The sequence below is a fragment of the Chionomys nivalis genome, chromosome 1, assembly GCF_950005125.1.
Source record: "Chionomys nivalis chromosome 1, mChiNiv1.1, whole genome shotgun sequence".
NCBI classification, from domain to species: Eukaryota; Metazoa; Chordata; class Mammalia; order Rodentia; family Cricetidae; genus Chionomys; species Chionomys nivalis.
Genome location: NC_080086.1, coordinates 187,830,058 through 187,856,831, shown reverse-complemented (window position 1 = coordinate 187,856,831; position 26,774 = coordinate 187,830,058). Strand labels below are relative to the sequence as shown.

General features: G+C 36.3%; 1 protein-coding gene across 1 annotated transcript in view; it reads right to left on the bottom strand.

The window, feature by feature from the left end:
• Window positions 1-2,670: 2,670 nt before the first annotated feature.
• The window catches only part of Ppp1r3a (protein phosphatase 1 regulatory subunit 3A), a 58,649-nt gene continuing 34,545 nt past the window's right edge, over window positions 2,671-26,774 (bottom strand). Inside the window, exons 2-4 of the mRNA XM_057790696.1 lie at window positions 11,033-11,094; window positions 10,819-10,943; window positions 2,671-8,936 (exon numbers count right to left, since the gene is read on the bottom strand). Coding sequence (XP_057646679.1) covers window positions 6,600-8,936; window positions 10,819-10,943; window positions 11,033-11,094 — 2,524 coding nt within the window. The 3' untranslated portion in view covers window positions 2,671-6,599. The remainder of the gene's footprint in view (window positions 8,937-10,818; window positions 10,944-11,032; window positions 11,095-26,774) is intronic.

The following is a 26,774-nucleotide window of genomic DNA, read 5'->3' as shown; positions in this document are numbered from 1 at the left end:
TTCGATATTCTAACCATGTTGTTTTGAAATGTTTAGATGGATATTAGTATTTGTTCCTCATCCTGGTTATTCTATGTATTGTATGTATGCTAAGGCTCATTGTAAGAAGGCATTTAGTAGGTCTGTGATTTCTTTGATTTCTTATGGTGTCAAAGAGATGACCTATTGCTGAAAAGAAGAAGTTATGAAAGGGACTGAGCAGTCTTTTTGGGTGTTACTTCTAATCCTGCATTTTTACCTTTATTTCTGATTTTCCTACACAACTTCCAAAGACTGTGAGGTACATTTAGAATATTTCCACTACTGCCTACGAGAGATAAAAATAAAGAACCTTAATCTTGGGTCCTTTCATTACCTAGAACTCAGGATCCATTTCACTCAAGAAATGATGAAAATTTATATTCACTGATGTCGAATTCCCCTCTGTATACTGTGAATATGTTTTAGTACCATTGGTTAATAAAGAATGTGATTTGGGCCTATGGCAGGGCAGAATATAGTTAGGCAGGAAATCTAAACAGAGAGAGAGTAGGTGGAGTCAGAGAGATGCCATGTAGTCGCCAAAGGAGCCAGGTGTCCAGGAAACTTTCAGGTAAACCACAAGCCTCATGGTAAAATTCAAAATAATAGAAGTGGGTTAATTCAAGATATAAGACTTAGTTAATAAGAAATCTAAGCTAATAGACCAAGCAGTGTTGGAAATAATATAGTTTCTGTGTGATGATTTTGGGTCTGGGTGGCTGGGAACGAACTAGTGGCTTCCAGCTATAATTTCCAAGAATGAGTCTATTAATTGAGAATTTTCTGTTGTGTAGTAAAATAATACATCATATTAGAGTGTATAAAGTGATTGAAATGTGTAATGCTTTCATTTATTTTTCTTGCTATAAACTCTATTGTTCATACCTCATGCATGTAATTCTAAAAGAACATTACAATATATTTAAGTATTTTCATAGAGAGATTCTAGCTTCTTATGATTCTTAAGTGGAATCTATGTTGCTGTTTGAAATTGTCCTTTATAGAGTGTTTCTTTTGTATTTTAAATAGATTTCCATCCAAAACCAATTCCATTAATACAAGATATTAATGAATTCTAAAACAGAGTAGAGTGTGTCTGGTTTTTCCTCCAATCTTAAGTGACCAATTCCCGATGAACTTGAAATGTTAAATAAAAAGCTATTGAATTCCCTGCTGGCATAGTGCTTTTCTTTGGCCTAAACCTCTAGAATGTATATGTATTTATAATACCATTTTATCTACTTGATTAAAAATAAACTTTTGGATATTACAAACATTACCATATGAAATATTTGTAGGTTCCTGCATTGGTGTATGTTTTATCTGTGTGTGCTTTCAGAGTCTCTCTTATATGTTAGTTAGGCAAAACACTTTTTCTCTTAAAAATACACAGACTGTTTTCTATTCCAAGTTCTGTTTACTTACCCTGAAGGTTGACAAGCAGAACAGGTGTGGAGTGGAGAGATCAGCCATTTTCAAAGGGCATGGCAGCAGCTGGGCAGATTGGGTTTCTTGCACTTTATACCTTGTGATGTTAGCTGATTTCAAACCATGGGCCACTGTCTCTGGCAACATTCTGTGTTCTTTCAATTTCCACCTTAGCCAGTTAAGTAAGTAATGCATTATTTTCCCTAAATTCAGAATAATTAAGCTAGTTTTCATGAAGTAAAATGACAGGGATGGTTTATGTACAAGAAAAAAATAATTTTTGTTTGCTTTTTGTTTTTTTCAAGACAGGTTTTCTCTGTGAAACAGTCCTGGCTGTTCTGGAACTCACTCTGTAGACCAGCCTGGCCTCAAACTTACAGAAATGGGTCTTCCTCTGCTTCCTGAGTGAGGGGATTAAAGGCATGCACCATCACACCAGCAGAGAAAGAAATTTTTTTTTTTTTTTTTTTTTTGGTTTTTTGAGATAGGGTTTCTCTGTGGTTTTGGAGCCTGTCCTGGAACTAGCTCTTGTAGACCAGGCTGGTCTCGAACTCACAGAGATCCTCCTGCCTCTGCCTCCCGATTGCTGGAAAATAGATGACATTGTTAAGGGAAATGTGAAGAAAAAGCCATTTTCCTTCTTCCATACCCCAAACCCAGCACATCATTCAATCTTGCATCTCCACATTCTCTTTGCCTTTCTGACATTATCTCCAGGTATCTAATCATCACACCTACAATTTAAGGAAGTTTAGGAAGTTTTAATTATATAGCAGGGAACAAGAGAAAGATTCATCATTGTGACCAGTACTGGCTCAGCCTTCCTGCAAACTAGACCATGTAGGATAACTGGAAGAAAGAGAAAATCTTTATTTGTTTCCAAAACTTATAGTAGTTCGGTTGGGATAGCCAAATGACAAGTGCAAGCAAGGGCAAGGATAACATAGAAAGAAATTTTTAAAAAATCTTATAAACTAAGAAAGGAGATATGACAGAAAGGATGGGACTTGAATTATGCATAGAAATTTTGCAGCACTAAACAGGAAGAGGAGAGAAGTATAGCCATGCAGTCTAGGCAGAGGGTACACATACGTAGTGCTAAGAAAACTAATTTGATTTGTTCAGTTAGCAAGGGGATTTGGGGACAGTAAGGACACCTGAGTTATTAGAACAGTGAAATAAAAAAATCTGCACCAATTTCAACCAAGAGAAGTAATTTAATTATGAATCACAGTCTATTGTAAAGTCAGATGTTGGAGGCACCACAGCCAAATCAAAATGATTCCATAACCTTTTACCCTTGTTGTCCTCTTACTTTATTTTCTAACAATTTGCATGAATTGAATATAGTAGAAAAAGACTTGGGGAAGCTTTCATTAAAATTTTGCACAATGCATTGTCTCGCTTTCGAAAAACCAATGTCCTTTTATGAATTTGAAAACGTTAAAATGATATAAAATGAAAATCTTATACTTTTTAAATAGTTGTTTGTTTAATAAAGTTTCAGCAAACCACAACAGAACAATTTATTGTAAAATACATGCGCGTGCAAAGGTAGGCTGGTAGCTTCATTAAAATTTAATTTATAATTTTAAAAGTTTGGTGTATGTGATAGAAACATCATATTCATGACTAAATATGTTTTAAATGAGGAAAATTAAATTGTGTTGACAATATTTTTATTATAAAATTTCCAAAAAAAAAATACAAAAGCAACCATGGTTAATCAGAAATAACTTAGTAGCCTTTTTAGCTGCTCTCTTCAGAGATACAGAGCCCCAGAGGTACCTGGCAAACATGGCCTGTCATTTCACATCTTGTAGAGTCAAAATGGATCTTCTTCAGTTCCACTGGAACTGGTTAAAACAGGATAACACCAAAAGGAGGTCCTATTGTAAAATCAATTTCCAGAAGTACTCAGTAGACATGTAAAAGAAAAAGCCTATTATCATAAAGGAGATCACTACCAACCGCCTATAATTTTATGAGGCCTATTTTATTTATTTTGTGTTTATTTTATTCATATACAAAAGGAACCTTGATAAAAAAAGGTTTTTAGCATGAAATAAAATTCATTTCTGCAAAAGAAAACATTTAAAATTCTCCATGAATACTATTGCAGAGAGACAAAATATCTTACTTATTTCCCTTTATTTCATCTAGTCATTTAAAATTTTTCCATTTAACCAGAATACTGGTATAAGATGAGGTATAAGAATTTCCTGTTTTGACAAAATATTGACAAATATTTAAATATAGATAAACATCTAGTCCTTGGTAAACTTTCCTATTGACATATTAGACCTTCTTAGATATATATTGTTCTATTAGTCTATCATTCCTCAATGCTGAAGAGTAATATTATCTATGAATTCACTTAATCATGGCTAAGGGTTCTATTGTGAAACAGATAGCTCAGAGAAGTCAGATTTCTTAAAGAAGAGTTGCAGTTACTACTTATACTTCTTAGACTTGTCAATTAATTTTCAGGGCTTCATGTCTAAGAGTGAGAAGTCCATCATGATAAAGAATAATAATGATTACACCAAATTTCTTATTCAAAATGAGAATGGGATAAAGTTCCTCACTGCTAATTACTCTGCCATGTCCTCATTATGCCTAAAGTCAATGTTGGTGAGACATGGAGCACACAGTTATGCATTAAAAAATGGCATTTACCAACATGGTCCATAACCAAACCCTTCTTAGCAGAGGTCACGAGTTCTTCCTGCCACCCACTCTTCTTACTCAGCATAGAGAAATGACCAAAAGAGACTGCTGAGCTTTACCTCGCCATACAACAATCACTTTACATGTTCTTGTGACTTTGTTCCAAGTTCCTCATACATAAGGTTTGAAGAAACAGTTCAAATCAGCATTTAAAATCTTTTGACTCTTATTCCTGTTTTATTACAAATTCATGAGAATGGTTTGTGAGTTAATGTTATCAGATATCAAATAAAATTGATAAAAGAAGTTGGATTGATCATTTCAGAGAAGAATTCCAGTTGGGGCACCTGTGCTCATAAAATAATAGTGTTCTTTACATTAAAGAGAAATGATATATTGACTAAAACTCTTAAAACTTAGACTTAAGAAACTCTATGTCAAGAGACTCTGAAGGAATGCTAACTTTAACTCCAGCTTAGTCCTGACAACAAAATATGATAGCAACAATTTTAAAGATAATTTCTAAGGACTGCTTAAAGAAATTCCACTTGTATTTAATGGAAATATGCTTCTGAAAAAATCAAATATTTGACCTACATTCTACTTCAGGATGTTTGTATTTGATCAACTAAAGAGTTGAAGGAAGGCAGTCATTTTCAAGAGGACTTAAGAATAGCATGCAATTGTAAGATTGAGAAATAATTGTGTACATAAAGAAAATTAGGCAAATCGCTAAGTATCAGATGAAAGTCATTTAAAATATTTTTATTTTCTCATAAATGCATATTTCTAAGATTAAATGATATGTACGTTTATCATTATAGGTAAAAATACCATTTTCAATTAAATATTCCTTGAAAAAATTCTCATAAAAGATGACCATTTAAATAGGCTCACTCTATGTGACATTTTTCATGCTCCAAGCAAGTGAAAAATGTATTATTTTGCTATATAAAGGAATCCATATATGCTAATTGTATCAAGGGACTATCACAGAATAGAGCACACAGTGCCTTGTATATTACAGTCATCCAAAAATTGCTGAAATAAATTGTATATTTTTCTTGGCAGTATCATCATCAAAAAGTTCTATTATTTCACACTCTTACCCATAATTACAGTGGTCCAGACCACTGCCATACTTAATGTTTACTTATTTTCCAGTATGATTCCAGCTATACCTATTTTTCCTGTTTTCAATTTTGAATCATCAGCTCACAACTTAAAGATCACATAATGAGGATCAGCCAAGACAAGGTGTTTGTTCTGTCTGTGTACACTAGGTATAATTCTTCTCCTTATTATTTTAAAATTAACAACTAAGTTAAAAGCAAAAGAACTATCATAAAGAGCAAACCATTCTATTATATATTTTATTATTGCCATTTGAGGCTTTATGCTCTAGAGCTGTGATTCTCAATCTTCCTTTTCTTTCGACCTTTAATACAGTTCCTCATGTTGTGGTGACCCCCAACCATAAAATTATTTTGTTGATACTTCATAACTTACTTTGCTACTGTCATGAATCATAGTGTAAGTATCTGACATGCAGGGTATCTGCTTTGAAGCCCCAAATAAGTCACGACCTACAGGTTGAGAGCTTCTGCTCTATAGATACATAGTCCAAACATGACGCTTACAGGTTTTAGTTTTCATGTCTGGACACTACTTAAAACTAAAATTGTTAACTCTGTTATAGTCTGTCCTTCCAATTGAAAAATGTTGCTTAAAATGGGCTATCCACAAAATTTGTAGAGTTTCATGAAAATTTTCAATTTGATACAGAAGTATTGATCAAATTTGTTTCATAAACACCCTACCATTGTAGGTGTAAAGAGATACAAGGCTATGCATATGAAGTATAAAGTGAATACATGTTTCCATCTTAAGGTTTTATATTGTAACACACATGGGCATGTTCTTGAAGGTATAAAATAGAAATTTCAGTATTTGATCTATAAATATGTGCTGATAAATGACATGCTGCTAAATGAAAATTTCATCGCTACTTCTAAGGGCTAAAAGAAAAAAAATTTCTGCTATTGTCTGTGTTTTATCTATTTTTAAAAACCATAGGGGGAAAGAAAGTGCTTTGAGGGGAAAAAAAGTCCAAAGTTTTACTGTGAAAGAAATGATTCCAAGAAATAGCACTTTAAGTAGCAAAGAGATATGAAGCATTGCGACTTCACTGCCTGCTAAGGAGCAACAGCTGTACCTAATTTCAACTTGACGTGCTTTAGACCTCATATTCATATAGGTGTTTAATGATCCAAGCATAATGGTCCTATATAGAATAATTACTTATACGAAGGAGCAAACTTCATACGCATTCCTTTTTAAATGTTCCTTCAAGAGAAAAACTGCGCTGACTCTTTGAACAATGAATAGTCTCTCTCGCCAACCCAAATGTTTGGGACTAAATAGCTTATCATTCAAGAGAATAGCTTATCATTCAAGGGAGAAGAGTCATTGTGTCAACCTCACTTCTTTTTGACTGACTCTCTTTGCCTTCCCCCTTCCCAGTATAACCAGTATAAGGAAAAAATGTAGAATGCCAAGCCAATCATTAAGTCATAGTAGTAGATAGTCACTAGAAATATCAGAAACAAAAGGAAATAAGGTATTTTAGAGTTGATGTATGCGGAGAGCAGAGACTCTGTAACCTGAGCTTGGACATTCTGGTCAGAAAGAGTAGCAGAGGCAGGGCTCTCTGACCCTTTGTCATCTGAATGGTTTTGTGACTTTTCAAAACACATCACTTCTTCAATGTCAGACCTTGCCTCCTCCAGATTCTCAAGAGGTTCACTGGTTAAAATCATTGGACCTTGGGATTTTTCCAAGCTTTTACCTTCTTTTTGTTGGAGAGTCCGACCCACATGTCTTTCTCTTCCTCTACCTGATTCCATTATTTTCAAACTTTTAGAAACATCATCAGATTTAGACGTGACATGGCCTGGGATCTCACTTTCTGGATGGCAAATATATTCTGATTTGGTAGGAAAGGACTCGAGTATTGTGCTTGTAACTGCTTTCTCTTCAGAAACTGGCCATTCCGAAAAGGGTTCTGAAGTTTTCGACTGGCATTTGAAAACTTGAGGGCTGCTCTGAGAAGTGCTGACACTGTCTGAAATAAACGCAGAATGAACAGCATCGAAGTCTGTTCTCCGTGATGATTCTTGAAGCAGCCCAAGACCTTTATTTTCCGGGAATATTGCTTTGTCTGTTGGTAACACTCCCAAATGTAAATCCAGGTTTGATGTAGCTTTTTGATTGCCTATAATGACCTGTGAAGGTTCGTCTGCAGATGTTACAATTCCAATTCCACGTTGTTCCTTGTCAAGTGTCTTCCTAGGATTGCGTGGTGACGTGGTTGCCTCCTTCTCCATTTCATCTACATATACATTACAAATAGCTGAATGGGATTCCTTTTCAAAATCATTGACACGGATTACACCTGCTGTATCTCCATGACAAAGGGTATAATGTGAATCATCCTCTCTGCCTTCATGTGGATCAAACGCTGTTTCTTTTACCTCGATGGGCCTGTCACTTCGTGCTGTCTCTTGAGGTAGCTTAGCAATTATTGCCTTTCCTCTAGCAGACATGCTTTCTGGAGTACTTTCTAATGTTGTCTTAATTATATAAGCTGTAAGTGCTTCTGCTTTCTCAGTAATACCATGATGAGCTGGAGAAGACAGTTCATAGCCCTCTGTCTCTTGGCAGGTAAACAATTGTTCTGCAGGGGGAGCTTTCAGGCCTCTCATGTCGTCTCTTTTTACCCACACGTCTTTACACTCTGCTTGTTCTTTGATCTGCTTGGTTATATTTGTTTCAATCCCTCTTGTTTCTGGCTGACTTTCCAGAACATTCCATTTTTTTTCATGCTGTGTATTCATATGCTGATCTTCCGAACTACTAGCATCTGATTTTCCCTTCTCACCTTGAAAAAGATAATCATCCGTCAGAACATTTCCATCTCTTGGTGTACCAAGATGAGAAGCTCTTGGTTCCAAATTGGTACCGTTGCCAGCTTCTCTCCAATTCACTTTTCTCTTTGTCGAAGGATAGGGATCTACTGTCACTGCCCAGGGAGTAGTTATAGTGCCTTTGCTTAGGAGAGTGGTTAATTCTTTGTTATTCTCTTTAGTCCCTTCAATGTGTATTTTGGGATGCCTCATTTGTCTCTCTTGCTTCTGGAATATTGATTGAAAATTCGTGCTTTGATTTTCATTAACACCTAAGCATGTGTTCTGCTCCACTGCAACATTGCCCTTGGTGTAATCATCTTTTGAAGATGCATTTGATTCTTCCAGATTTGTGGATGCCTCCAAATAGAAATCACTTCTTGAATATTTGTAATCTTTTATTCCAGTTTTCTTGACTCCTGCTTCATTCTTCTGAAGACTGCCTGCCATTAGCTGGTCACAGGAGAAATATACTGTTTGCACTTTATCACTCCCGTGGGCTGGGTTGGCATTATCATCAAGGATTTCCTTGCTGCAGAGGTTCAGTTGTGTTAATTCATCAGAGCTAGCATCTCCCAGTGCTGGACCAGTTTCTCCCACATGTGAAGGCATCTCCTCTGAAGGTGTATGACCATATTCATTTCCTGGGGAATAGTTTTTGCTGTGATAGAAATCTTTCTTTAAGGGGATTTCTTCTGGTAAACTTGGAGACAAAGGCCTTCTAAACAAGTCAGTATGAATTCTGTGGTAACCTTGCTTCTCCTCGGACCCCTCAGCTTTATATGTGAAATTGATTGGGTCTGTTGAAAATGTCTTCTTTTCATCCCGGGAAGATATCAGCCGTTGGTTTATCTTATGAAAAAAGAACAACAAAAATAAGGACAATATAATCTTTTTAAATGTGTGAAAAGTGAACTAGATTTTATTAGCTCAAGTAATTATCAGGTAGATTTCCTTGGTTCAATTCATTTGTGGATTTCACACAAACTCTGGAAGTTGCATGTTTGGGGCAAGATCTTTGGGAGCTATGACTTGGGAATGAGATCAGTGGGAAGGGGGCCCAAATTAATCACTCTCCTTCTCAGCTTCCAAATATCACATTGTATTATTCAACCATTCCTGCTTGTCATTGCAGTTTTTCCTCACTTCGAATGTACACATTGATAGCTCCATGCTGATCAATTACAGAGCAGCTTCCTGGATGCCCCTTGCCACATTTATATGTGCTGTAGGTGTCCCCATTACAGTTTCTCTTATTAATATGTTTTCTGCAAAGCCTCTGCAAACTATTAATAGCAAAACGTCACTCAAAGAAAAGTGAGGGAGCTAATGTCTCTGCAAATTCTGTTTTAATGACCCTCTGCCAACTGGTACTCAAATGTATTTGAGCTCTTCAGTGATGCCAACTGTCAGGATTTAACAGTGAGATGCCTGTGTTTTTTTTTTCCTCCTCATAACTGACATTTGCATGATCTCAATAATTATATGCAAATCTTACGTTTTCCCCTTCTTCTCACATAAGGCTCATGTTACTTGTCAACTGCACAGCTGTCTTATAAGCCAATGCCTGTGGGTTCCACAGATTTGGTTGTATTTCCATCTATTATGGAGCTTCATTGTTTTATGCAGTCACATCAGCATGGAGCAAATTAGCATCTAAATTACAGCTCCCTGTTCATTTATTGGGCGTACACTCTCAGTAACTTCTAAACAAACTTTTATATTTGAGGAAGCTCATGGTAATGAGGTGTATTGGTGAAGTATGTGATTTTCCAGGGGCCTTTCATTATATTCTGTGGTTTGAAAAAAAAAATGGTGATGTTAACTTTCAGCTGGTAAGAATTTTCACAATGGGGTGACAACTTTGTAGGGCCTTAAAGTAGAGCACAGTAAATTGCATACTTTAGTGGTGGGGTTGCCATGTCCCTAGCGCGGAGGTGTACCGTGTGGAGAAAGAAAAGAGTTTTAGCTCTTTTGGGCTTCAGCACTGACACTTGAAGAGGCAAATGTCATTTTAATCTACGATGATTATGAATCCTTGTATCCTCATGCTGTGAGCTCCAACCGAATACAATAAGGATAAAATGTGCTATGTGACTCATTTACTTCTACCTCTCATTGTGCATTGAGACTGTGAACTAAACCAGCTCCTCCAAATTTCAGAACAGATTTGATGTTCACCAAGTGTGGAATTTGTGCTAACAAATACTATACTAAATTGTAGAGTACAAAATTTTTTACCAGTTTTAAAATCGTGAAGCTCTGGTTATTTTCTTCTTCTTCGGTAATTTAATGTTTTACCAAAATATGATTATTACCTGGACAGAAATAGTAAAGCAAAAGACTGATAAATGTAAGAATTAAAGGCTTGTCCATTGGATAGGGCCTTAACCATTTCCTATTTCAGTCCTCTTATTTTACAGATGAGTTTATGCTAAGTACACTCGTTACAAAGATTAGAAGTGCACATCAGGCTAGTGCCCCTTGCCTCTAATTCCCACAAACTATTACTCAGAGCCAGTGGCAAAGAGATGGGAAATGAATGTCATTAATTTACCACACGCTGAAATCAAAGTGCCTTGTTGGTCTAGCTTGCTAGAGATGCTAGGACAGAGGCTAGGCTTTCACATTTGGAAATGATATTAGCTGAGGCCATTGGAAGGCAGGAATTGCAGCATCTTTGAAGCATAAAAAGATTCATCTCCTCTAATACCGTGGCAACCAGAACACTTACCATCAAGTCTATTTCTTTTTCACTATGTTCATCATGCTCCCTGTTGATATCTTCTACATTTTGATGACTGGCTCCCAAGCTATCCTTGTCCTCAAGAGAACAAATGATTGTTGGGATGTAGGCATCTAAAAAGTTAATACGTTTGGTTGTTAAGATTATTTTCATGGAAGATTGTAACAAAAACAGATTTTGTTTAATTTTAAATAAATATTACCTGTGAACTTCAAATTCTCAAGCTTATTTTCTTCGGATGTTAGCAGTGATTCTTCTTTACTGCTAAAATTTAGAAAAACAGACATTTGTTCTGAAATTACAAGTTTTGAAGTGTCCTACATAATGGAAAATTAGCAGTAAGACAAATAATGTTCATATAACCATATATAATTTTATATTATTGTATATAATTTTAAATAAAACTTAAAAACTTAAGTTTTTAATAAATCTTTTAGAAGGACACAGTAATAAATACTTATTCTAGAAAAACTTAAATAATCTATGCAAAGAAATATTTCTAAATAATATTTTGTTGGGCTTACTAAATCATACCCAGAGTGAAACAATAAGCAAATGTGTACTGCACATTATATTTTTTTAATCTTTCAAGTTGAGAGTATTTCCCTTTTGGTTTAATGACAGCAGTTTATTAACTGATCTTCTATTGTTGTTATAAAATTCTTTTCTAACATTTCAAAATTTATCTTTTATATCCTTTTTATCTTTCAATATTATTTTTATGACTGTAACCCTCTATCTAGAAGAGAAAAATAAAATAAGCTCACTAAAACCTGAAAGGCAACTAAATTTATGCTCAAAAATTTCATGCATGAATTGTCACTGGTAAATTTTAAAATGGAGACTTTAGAGTGCGCATACCTTAACATATAACTTTTCTTTAAAATTGTTAAAATTACATTGCTTTTTCTAGTGTAATCTGCATTCTGTTTTAAAATGATAAGTGCTTTTCCCTTTAAATGTGAGTGCATAGATTAATAAGGTCATTAGAATTATATTTGTCTGTGATACTCAGTATAAAAAATATAATTAGTGAAAATTACAGTTTATGTACAGCTACTCAGAGTAAATGTGTCCTTTAAACTCTTCCATTTTTAAAATAATTCATTTATTGTTATTATTACTAAGTACATCTGATGTTCATGGTGGGTTCACATGTGCAATGGCACAAATGTGGCTGACAGAGAACAACTTTTTGAAGTTGATTTTCATGTTTACATGGGTTCTGGGGATTGACCTCAGATCATCAGACTTGCAGACCAAGCACCTTACACACTAAGTCTTTTCAGTCTTCTTGAATAATTTCTTTCTTTCTCTTTCTCCTTCTTTCTTGCTTCCTTTCTTCATTTCTTTCCCTCCCTCCCTCCCTCCCTCCCTCCCTCCCTCCCTCCCTCCCTCCCTCCCTCCCTCCCTCCCTCCCTCCCTCCCTTCTTTCTTTCTTTCTTTCTTTCTTTCTTTCTTTCTTTTTTTCTTTCTTTCTTTCTTTCTTGACTGAATATCTCCATGTATCCCTAACTGCCATAGAATGCTCTATGTAGACCAGGCTGGCCAAGAATTCACAGAGAGTTCATGTCTGAGAGCTGACCTTGCCTCCCAAGTGCTGGGATTAAAGACATCTACCATCATGTCCAACCTCCAATCTATTTTCCTTATACTAACTTTTGTCAGTGAGTTTTTTGCAATAACAACCAAACAAACAAATAAAATAACAGCAAAAATAACAACAACAACAAGAAACCTTAAAGTGTCAGTTGTGGATAAACTAATGTCCAGTCTGCTTGCACTGCAACTTTTGATACGAATACAGCATGGCTAATTTTATTTCTACAAATCATGTGAAATTTGTAAATTTTTTCATCCTAATTATGTAAGAAGGTAACTTAGTTTTGCATATATTTTTATTGTTTTATTTTAACTTTACTGGAAACATGACAAAAAATGTCATGTTCTATGTACATAAAAATTCTTAGACTTCAGAGTTTGAAGTACTGATATAGAATTAATATGAAAGTTACAGTGTTTAACAAGTTCTGAAACTATACCACAATTTTATTTTTGTGAAATTTGCCTACAAACCAATCTGTTTTTCTTTTCTGAATATATAATATCTATCTCTTTTAAGACCATGTAAACCTGAGGCACATCCACCAACTCTCTATGAGCCTAGGGGTAATGGAGGTGATATAAACATCCTCTTAGGGCTAAAAGCCATGCAGGCTCTTGTAACTTTTACACTTTGATATAAGTTATAGGTCTCTGTATTAATTGCCATCTAACTCCCAAAGAAGCTTTTCCAATGATAACTGAGAGACACACTGATCTATGGGGATAGCAATAAGTTATCAGTGGTTAGTGGCGCCAAAAACACTGTTTAATGAGCACAGCAGGGCAGCTGTACATATAGGTGTGCAGGGATCATAATAACATGAGCAAGATTTATGGAAACTCATGCCAGACAAAATCCCAGCATAAAGTGGGAGATGGGCATTTGATAACTGCTGGGAAAAGAAGGGTCAGTCCTCTTTAATTGTTTACTCTGTGGAAAGTCAACCACACTCCTGGCAAGGGCCTATCTGAAGAGTAGTCAATCAACAAAACGTTGGAGACACAAGTTTTCTAGGATATATATATATATATATATATATATATATATATACACACACACACACACACACACACACATACACACAGAGAGAGATGTATAGATAGACGGTAGATAGATAGATAGATAGATAGATAGATAGATAGATAGATAGATAGACAGACAGACAGATAGGAAGAGAGTAAGTATGAACTTGGGTGAATAGAAAAGTGGGAGTGGTTCTGGTAGTAATTGGGGAGGAGGCTAAATATGATCAAAACACATTATATCAAATTCTAAAAGAACTAATAAATATTTTTTAAAAGAATGTGTAAACTATTAAAATAATATTTAGCTATTCCTGACTCTCTTTTTGTCCCTAATTAGAATTAGGAACTATTAGAATTTTATTTGTGGAGAGAAAATATTTGCTATTAAGCAGTGTTTTACTTTTTATTTACTAAGATACCATCCCTGAATTTTCTAATAAATTTTAGTTGCTTCATTAAAAATAATTATTTGGCCTTGGACTGCCCACAGGGCAGGGAACCCTGACTGCTTTTTGGACTGGAGAGGGAGGGCGAATGGGAGTGGGGCATGGGGAGTGGGGGGAGGGGGAGGGAAAAGGGAAGCGGGGAGGAGGCAGAAATTTTTAATTAAAAAACTTAATAATAATAATAATAATAAAAAGATTGTTGGGAATAAAGATGTTGAACACCAAAAAAATGATTGTTTGGAAAAATAGGAACTTCATTTTTAAAAATTCATTTCAGAGACAAGTGATTAGAGATGAAACAACCTTACTGTGATTAATTCTTATCAAAACATAGAAATTCAGGAATATAAAGGAAAATTTTATGTTCAAGAATACACACAATATACATATATACCCATGAAACATAAAGATTATACATAAAAATATAGGAAAAACTTATAGAAGTGAAAAAATCCTAAAAAATTTAAAAATAACATAAAATATTAGAGAAGTTATGTATACTATGTTCATAGATAGTCGTAAAATATTATGAAGTATAAATTCACTTCAAAATTAATGTAGAGATTCAACAAATTATAGTCAAGATTATAAGAGCATCTTTCATAAAGTTTGGACATGTGAGTCTACAGAGAAGTACAGAAAGATGGTAGCTGTATAGCTGTGGGAAATATGGAGAAGGGACTTGTGTTAGCTAACTTTAAGAGTTTCAATTCATTAGATAGGATATATACTTCGCTGCTCCCGTTTAGGGTTGGCAAGAGACTTGACTCTTGAGGGGTTCGCAGGTGTCCAGGAATATGTCCCCAGCTGGTACCTTGGGCAACTAAGGAGAGGGAACCTGAAATGACCCTATCCTATACTGATGAATATCTTGCATATCACCTTAGAACCTTCATCTGGCAATGGATCGAGGTAGAGACAGAGTCTCAATTTGGAGCAACGGTCTGAGCTCTTAAGGTCCAAATGAGGAGCAGAAGGAGGGAGAACATGAGCAAAAAATCAGGACCACGAGGGATGCACCCACCCACTGTGACAGTGGAACTGATTTATTGGGAGCCCACCAAGGCCAGCTGGTCTGGGACTGAATAAGCATGGGTTGATTCCGGACTCTCTGAGCATGGCGGTCAATGAAGACTGATGAGAAGCCAAGGACAATGGCACTAGGTTTCGATCCTAATACATGAACTGGCTTTGTGGGAGCTTAGCCTGTTTGGACGCTCACCTTTCTGGACGTAGATAGAAGGACCTTGGTCTTCCCGCAGGGCAGGGAATTTGGACTGCTCTTCAGTAACGAGAGGGAGGGGGAATGGAGTGGGGGGAGGAGAAGAGGAGTGGGGATAGGGGGAGGGAAGTGGGGGGAGGGCAATATTTGGGAGGAGGGGAGGGAAATGGGAAATGGGGAGCAATTGGAAATTTTAATTAAAAAAGAATAAAAAAAAAAAAAAAAGAGTTTCAATTCAATTGAGAAGTAGTTCTTGAACTTTAGTGAGAAGAAGACACACGTATGTCCGAAAATAGGTGGAACATAGGATCTTCAGAAATGAAGGCAGGGGAATGACTATCCTTAGAGAAAAGGCTGACAATAGAACATGAGCCAAATCCAGGTGGACTAAATTCTTAGCATGTCAAATTCTTCAAAACTCCTAGGAGAAAATATATATGAGTGTATACTGTAGGAAGTATCTTTTGAATAATGGAAAAAGACAACATACAGGAAAAAAAACCCTTAGTTTTTTTCTATTAAAATTTAAAGAATTTTTAGGACTTATTTATTTTTAATCTGTGCATTGCTACATGTATGTCTGTGAACAGCATGTCCACAAGGGCATTGGAAATCAGGAAAAAAATTTGGTCCCTGGGAACTGGAGTTAGAGATAATGATGAGTCACTATAGGGTTTCAAGGCACCAGACCTAGGTTCTCTGCAAGAACCACAGGTCCTCCTAATTGTTAAGCTATCTGTCCAGCCCCAGTATTAAATTTTAATACTTTATTCACTGAAAGACAAAAGGGGCCAAAGGGTGACTTGCTGGTTAAGAACACTTGTCTTTCTTTCAGAGCACTCAGGTTTAATTTTCAGCAGCCACATTGTAGCTCACAACAACCAAAAACTTCAGTTCCAATGTATCCAACAGCATCTTCTGATCTCTGAGGGCACCAGGCACACATGCGATGATGGGACATATATACACACAAAATACTCATGCATATAGAATAAACAAAACTAAATTTGAAAGGACTTTTTAGAGTTAAAAAATGATTAAACTTGGGGAGAATATGCATTACATAAAATTAATGCAATCAATAACCAATAATCTATATCTGCATACAGAGAAAAATGCAGCTTCAAATCAATAAAATTGCTACTTATATTGGTAGCAAAGGGGAAGAACACAGAAAACAGAGCACGTATATCCATATAAAGGGACAGCCAGCTTTACTAGGGAGCAGAAATGAAAGCTAAAACAAGGTTGTAGCATTGATACCTGTTCAACACAATAAAGTAAAAGTTTATCAGTCCAGAGAGTGGAAGATGGTGTGGGAACACGGGCTTTCTTGCACATTATTGGTGGGAAAATAATTGGTGAAAGTCATTTTGAAAATCAATTTAACATCAGTTGAAAAATTTAGCATTTGTCTACTCCAGCACCAGTATGCCCAGTACACCCTTGGTGTGCACTCATGTCTCCTCTCTGTTCCGTGTGAGATAATTACAGTAATACTTGAATGACATTGGTGCCCATCTGTCAGTTTTGAATGGACAAAAATGCACATTCATAGATTACAGAGTATCCTAAAATGTATTCAAATAAAAAAGCTGAAATTATTGATTAAAAGATTTCTTTCCCTAAAAGTCTAAAGACAACTAACATGATTCCACATAATTATCAAAAAAGACAAGACTATCAAATAGTTTTACCCAAAGGAAATTGAGCTTCTCAGGATTATAGTGACTACAAGTAAAGCAATTTATGACGAAGGAATCAGTACACGTGATGACCAAAATCTGTCATTGTTTTGCATAGAGTTAATGCATTATTTAAAATGTCTAAGCAGTTCAATCCTCATTTGTGATAATGGCTTTCTTTTAGCCATATATGATAGGATATGTGTAAACAAAGCACCACTCTTAAATTTGAAATAATATTTATATGACCAGATCCATATAAGTAGTTTAATTAAACAGGTTTATGGATGGAGACTCTGTTGGTTATTGACAGCAGGACCCACCCACAGCAGGACTCTGTTACCCAAGTAAGTCTGACCATGACATAAGTAAAGTTGTTGTTGGTGACTCTCAGATCCCTTTTGTGTCTAGAGAACTTTTTAATCGAAAGATTTTTCTTTCTTTCTTTTCCTTTTATTTTTTTTATTCCTGGTGATTGACATGCTGCCTGATGCAGTCTAATGACAAGAGGTGTTGTTGAATAAATGCCCAACCCTCTTTCTACTTTCCCTTTTAGTTTCTAACTCTTGCCAGCATTTTAATAACACCACTTCTTCTTTACACAAAATTTACTCAGAGAAGAACAGCATATGTTTATCTATTTATCTTCTAAGGATTAAATTATTACCACTTCCAAAGTTTAGAATTCCAGGGTCACATGATTAAATGTAATTGTTTTAATTTATTTTTTTTAATTTTAAAATTTGTTTGAAGCTAATCTAGAAACTTCAGAGCAATAGTTCATTTTTAGTAAATTTTGAGACATTTGATATAGTCAACCATATTATTTAATCTGGAGGGGTCATTCATTCTTCTACAGATATTTTCAATATGTTATTTTCAATAACAAACACTGAGAAATCAAAGACTAGTAATATTTAAACTCTTATCCCAGGCAAGCAATGAAATGATAGGAATATATAAATCAACAAAATATAGTAGTTGCAATGAGTTGTTAATATTATAATAAATAATGGGCTACATAAGCTACTGCCTTTGAGAGGAAAGAGTTAAAATAGTAATTCAGGAGAGTAGGGAAATTTTTCAATGATTCATTTCAAGTTTCCTAAGAAATAAGAAGTTTCTGAATTCAGAAGAATAATTAAAAGCATAATGAGTGGTCAAAGAAAAATAGCTCAAAAGAGGATGCATCCAAGAGAAGTAAGACTTTCAGAGAGTTTGGATTGGGTTTAAAGGCAGAAAGTCAAAGATGAAACTGGAGTTAGTTTAAGCCAGACTTTGAAAAGGGTTACTCTATGTTACTACATTACAGGATACTTGTTCACACTGAGTCCAGAGGTTGCATTGTTTCGTGGAGGAATCTGCTTCTAGCTGTAGTGTTGCTCAGCCCTAGCACACACCCTTACCAAAAGCTTTCTGCTTGAATATTGTAAACAGCATTTTAATAATTAATCATAGCTCTAGAGGCAGAGCAAGCAACCGGTTGATAAGAAATAGTCATAGAGAGTGGGAGAAGGTCAGGAGGACAGAGAGAGATGCACAGGAAGTAGAAGAGAGGGATAACTGCTTGGAGGAACTTTTGTTTGAGAAGGTATAAGAGAAAGCTCTCTTTCTGGGATGATTAAAGAGGAAGCAGTTAGATACCTTCTCTGCCTGTCTAAGCTAGCAGATGTTAGCTCAGTATCTGGGGTAAAATAGAAAAAGACTTAGTTAAAAATAACATCACTGTATAATCAGAATGTGGCTAAATAAATTCCATAGATATTCTTTGGTTTTCTTTTCTGTTTGTTTGTTTTTTCTAACTAGTGGTCTCTGGCCAGGGGTATAAAATGGGAGACAGTCATGATAAGTTTATTTTTTATCCCTTAACAAGGTTTATTTAACTTATATAGGATTTAGATCTGAAAGGAACCATATACTAAGGTAATATGATCTAACTTTCTTATAGGGAAATGAAGTTTCAATTCTACAATGTTGGCAAAATTAGAGATCCTACTGTCCTGGTCTCCAAGTAGGGATTCTTCTTAGAGAATTGACACATTTGGAAAAAGCACTAACGCTACCATTCCAAGTGTTTATCCATTACTAAACTTGTACTTAGTCATTGCTAACCATGTCACTTCAAACAAGACACATTCATCTAGATATTTAGCTTTCCTTCACAAGACCACTAAGTGTCTTACAGAGTGATTATTTGATACACTTTCCAACCCAAGGACTTTTAATAGTTATTATCACTGATATTATTACTAATAATAATGAGAGCATGCACATGCTCATCTCATTTTATAGCTTAGCAGTTGACTCCCAGTTCCCTTTTTACTAGAAATTTTCTGTTCTTACTTTCTAGTACATTTTCTCATAAATTCATCACCTTCTTGTAGGACCAAAACTTGCAGTCCATGGCAGTATACCCTCTTAAACTTTAAAAATAATCTTTCTTTATCACTAGTCCATATTCTAAAAAAACTTACCAGACATTCTAAACAAGCAACTTTTATTTAAATGAAACTCTCCAAAAATGGTCTGCCTGGGTATAAGTTTCCGCCTTCCTTTAATACTCTACTGAGAACTCGGTCTGAGGAAGTCACCACCAAATTAATAACTCTAGAGATTTGGCTGCAGCTCTTCTTCCATTCTTGGGCATATGGTTTGTTTTTATCAATGCCAAAACACGGCAGATTTAGGATCGTTAATAATCTAGTTTTTCCTAAACTCCTATAACATGCCACAATGTCATATACATTCCTTAACATATTCAAGAACCTTCTCAAAGACTTGTTCAACAAAATCAAAATCTGATGTGTTGGAGGTAACAGGGTGAGTGGCAGGAACAAAAAATAATCATTCAAAAGGGATTAAAGTGTTTATAAAAGCAAAGAACCATTTATTAAAAGAGCCGTGGGTGTTGAATGTGCTGCTCCTTAACACTGCTCCAAAGTGCACAAAAATAGTCCCTCTTCATCACTTCTCATTTTATGCTAAAAAGTAATTTCTACATTACTCTAGATCACCACTTACGTTTAAAGCTTGTGGTTTCATTTATGTCCTTTATGTATGTCTTCCCCAATATTTTTTTTCCTTCAAGACATGATATTCCTATGTAGGAAAAAACAAAGCCTTGATCCTCCAGCCTCAGCCCCCCAAAGTGCTTAGACTGCTAGTACTGGTTGCACCACAAACAGTTCATAAGTGTTCTTTTAAATAAAAAACTTTATGAACCTTTTTCAGCATATCTTTAAACCCATTGTAAAACTACATACATCAACATAAGTCTTACATAGATATGGACAAACATGATAAAAATTCACTTGGTTTTAAGAAAATCAGGTAATATTTCTTTCTATTAAGCTGTATCCCTAGTAGTAGGCTTTATAGAATTTAGGTGTTTTATATGCATTTGTTATTGGAAAAGGAGAGAGAACAAAGCCTGTGCTTGAAGAGGGATAACATTCATAGTGCACGAGCCATCCTACTGTGTTTTCCTGTGGTATCATAATATCATCATTTTTTTTTCTTGATCAGGTATAAAACTTAGAACAGAGGAGATACTAGTTCAAAGAGATAACTGTGATAAATGTCTCATAGCAAACAGACCTGTCTAAAGAGAATAGAGAGCAAGGTGTTTTAGAGGGCGTTTAAGATGGAATGATGAATTAAGATCAGTTTTCTGATGATAACACCAGAGTTCAAAACACAAATCACACTTCTACACTACTGACAGTCACTCAGAAGAGTAACGCTTAGTCTAGAGTAAAACATTAGAATGTTAAAATTAGCTCTGTATTCTTCTTTATTTGTTAAGTCTTCAGACTAACATCCAGCATGATGCACTTTTTGTACATTTTTTGGTCTTATGGCTTTTCATTTGCTTGTTTTGATTTGTTTCTTTTGTTGGCTTTAAGACAGATGGGGGAGAGAGAGAGAGAGCATGAAGTTGGGTAGATAATGAAGTTAGGAGGTTCTGGGAGGAATTTGGGGAAGGACAGTAATATGATAAAATATATCACATGTAATTTTTAAAAAATAAAACAATACTCCCTGCAGGGGCTCTACACCCTGCATACCGCCTCTCTCTTCTTGTCCCAACCAGTTTGCATCCAGAACCCTTCTTCCTTCTGCCCCCTTTCCTCTTTGGGCACATAACATCATCCAGCTCAGTCTGTCTGGCGCTGGGGGCAAATCCTCAGGGCAAGTAGGCAGACGAGACTTCCTTTGTCTCTCCAGCCTGCCTGCATCAAGCAAGGTAAGGCCTTTGTTTACAAACTACCCAACCTGCATGGAGATCTGATCTAGGCACCAGGAGAGACATCAGCAGGGTGAGTTTGTGACCTGACTGGCGGCAGCGGAAGCAGCCCTGGACAGGGAACTCTGAAGTTCCTCATCCCCCACCCTATACTCCCTGGGTTCCCTGCAGGGGCTCTACACCCTGCATACTGCCTCTCTCTTCTTGTCCCACCCAGTTTGCATCCAGAACCCTTCTTCCTTCTGCCCCTTTCCTCTTTGGGCACATAACACCATCCAGCTCAGTCTGTCTGGCGCTGGGGGCAAATCCTCAGGGCAAGTAGGCAGGCGAGACTTCCTTTGGTTCACTGGCCTGCCTGCACCAAGCAAGGTAAGGCCTTTGTTTATGAACTACCCAACCTGCACGGAGATCTGATCTTGGCACCAGGAGAGCCATCAGTGGGAGAGCTAATCTGGGTACCAGGAGAGCCGTCTTTGGGCATGGAGATCTGATATTGGTACCAGGAGAGACATCACTGGAGCACCAGGAGAGCTATCACTGCAGGGTGCCATCACTGGGAAAGTACATCAGTAGGCAAGGAGACCTGATCCGGTAAAAGAAGATCCATAGGGGAGCATTCGGAGAAAGAGATGGGCAGGCGCCAATGCAAGAATTCACCCAACAATCTGAAAAACTATATGAAACCACCAGAACCCAGCGACCTCACAACAGGAGGACATGAACACCTTAATCATGAAGAAGTAGATAAAATTGACTTTATGAAAGTGATTGATGCCCTTAAACAGCATGTAAAAAATGCCCTTATAGAAATGGATGAGAAGTATAACAGAAAGTTTGAAGAATTGAGTAAATCAGTGAATGATACCCTAGGAAACCAAGGAAAAACAATCAAACAAATAATGGAAACAGTTCAAGACTTAAAAACTGAAATGGAGGCAAAGAAGAAAACACAAACAGAAGGCCAGCTGGACAGGGAAAATCTAGGTAAACGAATAGAGACTACAGAAGCAAGCATAACCAACAGAATACAAGAGATAGAAGAAAGAATCTCAGATTCTGAAGATACCATAGAGAAAATAAACACGCTGATCAAAGAAAACAGCAAGGCCAACAAATTCTCATCACAAAACATTCAGGAAATATGGGACACAATAAAAAGACCAAACCTAAGAATAATAGGAATAGAAGAAGGAGAAGAAGCGCAGATCAATGGTCCAGAAAATATATTTAATAAAATTATAGAAGAAAACTTTCCCAACCTAAAGAAAGATATACCTATGAAGGTTCAAGAAGCATACAGAACACCGAATAGGCTGGATCAAAAAAAAAACATCCTCTCGCCATATACTAATCAAAACACAAAGCATACAGAATAAAGAAAGAATACTAAGAGCAGCAAAGGAAAAAGGCCAAGTTACTTATAAAGGTAAACCTATCAGACTTACACCTGACTTCTCTATGGAAACCATGAAAGCCAGAAGGTCCTGGATAGATGTACTGCAGAAACTAAGAGACCATGGATGCAAGCCCAGACTACTATACCCAGCCAAGCTTTCGTTCACTATAAATGGAGAAAACAAAATTTTCCAGGATAAAAACAAATTTAAACAACACCGTAGCCACAAATCCAGCCTTACAGAAAGTAATAGAAGGAAAATCACTAATCAAGGAGTCCAACAATGACCACAGTAACTCAGACATCTAGAAACCCTTTACCAGCACATCTCAAAGAAGGGAAACACACAAAATCTACTACTAAAAAAAAATGACCGGAGTTAAAAACCACTGGTCATTAATATCACTTAATGTCAATGGACTCAACTCACCTATAAAAAGGCACAGACTAAGAGATTGGATACGAAAACAGGATCCAACATTCTGCTGTTTACAAGAAACACACCTCAACCACAAAGACAGGCACCTACTCAGAGTAAAGGGCTGGGATAAGGCTTATCAAGTAAATGGACCTAGGAAACAAGCAGGTGTGGCCATACTAATTTCTAACAAAGTTGACTTCAAACTTAAATCAATCAGAAGAGATGGAGAGGGACATTTTCTACTCATAACAGGAACAATTCATCAGGATGAAATCTCAATCCTGAATACCTATGCCCCTAATATAAAAGCACCCACGTACGTAAAAGAAACATTGTTAAAACTCAAGGCAGCCATCAAACCGCACACATTAATAGTAGGAGACTTTAATACTCCTCTCTCACCAATGGACAGGTCAATCAGACAGAAACCTAACAGAGAAATAAGAGAATTAATGGAGGTAATGAATCAAATGGACTTAACAGACATCTATAGAATATTCCACCCAAATAGGAAAGAATATACCTTCTTCTCTGCAGCTCATGGAACCTTCTCAAAAATCGTCCACATACTCGGTAACAAAGCAAACATTCACAGTTACAAAAAAATATTAATAACCACCTGTATCTTATCAGATCACCATGGATTAAAACTAGAATTCAGCAACAATGCTACCCCCAGAAAGCCTACAAACTCATGGAAACTGAATAGTCAACTACTGAACCATACCTGGATTAAGGAAGAAATAAAGAAAGAAATTAAAGTCTTCCTTGAAGACAATGAAAATAAAGAAACAACATACTCAAACCTATGGGACACTATGAAAGCAGTCCTGAGAGGAAAGTTTATAGCACTAACTGCCCACTTAAAGAAAACAGAGAAAGCACACATTGGAGACTTAACAGCCCACCTGAAAACTCTAGAAAAAAAAGAAGCAGACTCACCTAGAAGGGGTAGAAGACTGGAAATAATCAAACTGAGGGCTGAAATCAACAAAATAGAGACACAGAAAACAATTGAAAGAATCAATAAATCAAAAAGCTGGTTCCTGGAGAAAATCAACAAGATTGATAAACCCCTATCCAAACTAATCAAACGGCAGAGAGAGAATTTGCAAATTAATAAGATCAGAAATGAAAAGGGAGACATAACCACAGACACAGAGGAAATTCAGAGAATCATTAGATCTTACTACAAAAGCCTGTATGCCACAAAACTGGAAAATGTAAAAGAAATGGACACTTTTTTAGATAAATACCATATACCAAAGTTAAACCAGGACCAGGTGAACAACCTAAATAGACCTGTTAGTCGTGAAGAATTAGAAGCAGTTATCAAAAACCTCCCTTCCAAAAAAAAGTCCAGGACCAGATGGTTTCAATGCGGAATTCTACCAGAACTTCCAAGAAGACCCAATACCTATACTCCTTAAGGTATTTCACAATATAGAAACCGAAGAGTCATTGCCAAATTCCTTTTATGAAGCTACAGTAACTCTGATACCAAAACCACACAAAGACCCAACCAAGAAAGAAAATTACAGGCCAATCTCACTCATGAACATCGATGCAAAAATCCTCAACAAAATTCTGGCAAACCGAATCCAAGAACACATTAGAAAAATTATCCATTATGATCAAGTAGGCTTCATCCCAGAGATGCAGGGCTGGTTTAACATACGCAAATCTATCAATGTAATCCATCATATAAATAAACTGAAAGAAAAAAACCATATGATCGTTTCATTAGACGCTGAAAAAGCATTTGACAAAATTCAACATCCCTTTATGATAAAAGTCTTGGAGAGATTAGGGATACAAGGGTCATACCTAAATTTAATTAAAGCTATATACAGCAAGCCGACAGCTAATATCAAATTAAATGGAGAGAAACTTAAAGCCATCCCACTAAAATCAGGAACACGCCAAGGCTGTCCACTCTCTCCATACCTCTTCAATATAGTTCTCGAAGTTTTAGCAATAGCAATAAGACAACATAAGGGGATAAAGGGGATTCAAATTGGAAAGGAAGAAGTTAAACTTGCATTATTTGCAGATGATATGATAGTGTACATGAGCGACCCCAAAAACTCCACCAAAGAACTCCTACAGCTGATAAACTCCTTTAGTAATGTGGCAGGATACAAGATCAACTCCAAAAAATCAGTCGCCCTCTTATACACAAAGGATATGGAAGCAGAGAGGGAAATAAGAGAATCATCACCTTTCACGATAGCCACAAAAAGCATAAACTATCTTGGGGTAACTCTAACCAAGGAAGTGAAAGATCTATTTAACAAGAACTTTAAGGCATTGAAGAAAGAAATTGAAGAGGATACCAGAAAATGGAAGGATCTCCCTTGCTCCTGGATTGGGAGGATCAACATAGTAAAAATGGCAATTCTACCAAGGGCAATTTATAGATTCAATGCAATCCCCATTAAAATCCCATCAAAATTCTTCACAGATCTTGAAAGGACAATAATCAACTTTATATGGAGAAACAAAAAACCCAGGATAGCCAAAACAATCTTATATAATAAAGGAACTTCTGGAGGCATTACCATCCCTGACTTCAAACTCTATTACAGAGCTACAGTAATGAAAACAGCGTGGTACTGGCATAAAAACAGAGCAGTCGACCAATGGAATCGTATAGAAGACCCGGATTTTAACCCACAAACCTATGAACAACTAATTTTCGATAAAGGAGCTAAAAGTATACAATGGAAGAAAGAAAGCATCTTCAACAAATGGTGCTGGCACAATTGGATGTCAACCTGTAGAAGAATGAAAATAGACCTATATCTATCACCATGCACAAAAACAAGTCCAAATGGATCAAAGACCTCAATATCAATCTGAACACACTGAACCTGATAGAAGAGAAAATGGGAAGTACCCTACAACATATGGGCACAGGAGATCGCTTCCTATGTATAACCCCAGCAGCACAGACATTAAGGGCAACATTGAATAAATGGGACCTCCTGAAACTGAGAAGCTTCTGTAAAGCAAAGGACACTGTCACTAAGACAAAAAGGCAGCCTACTGACTGGGAGAAGATCTTCACCAACCCCGCTACAGACAAAGGTCTGATCTCCAAAATATATAAAGAACTCAAGAAACTAGACTTTAAAAGGATAATTAACCCAATTAAAAAATGGGGCACTGAACTGAACAGAGAATTCTCATCAGAAGAAGTTAAAATGGCCAAAAGATACTTAAGGTCATGCTCAACCTCCTTAGCGATCAGAGAAATGCAAATTAAAACAACTTTGAGATATCATCTTACACCTGTCAGAATGGCTAAAATCAAAAACACCAAGGATAGCCTTTGCTGGAGAGGTTGTGGAGAAAGGGGTATCCTCATCCATTGCTGGTGGGACTGCAAACTTGTGCAACCACTTTGGAAATCAGTGTGGTGGTTTCTCAGAAAAATTGGGATCAACCTACCCCTGGACCCAGCAATAGCACTCTTGGGAATATACCCAAGAGATGCCCTATCATATGACAAAAGCATTTGTCCAACTATGTTCATAGCAGCATTATTTGTAATAGCCAGAACCTGGAAGCAACCTAGATGCCCTTCAATAGAAGAATGGATGAAGAAAGTGTGGAATATATATACATTAGAGTACTACTCTGCGGTAAAAAACAATGACTTCTCGAATTTTGCATGCAAATGGATGGAAATAGAAAATACGATCCTGAGTGAGGTAACCCAGACCCAAAAAGAGGAACATGGGATGTACTCACTCATAATTGGTTTCTAGCCATGGATAGGGGCCACTGAGTCTATAATTTGTGATCCTAAAGAAGCTAAACAAGAGGGTAAACCCAAGGAAAAACATATAGATATCCTCCCAGCTATGGGAAATAGACAAGATTGATGGGCAA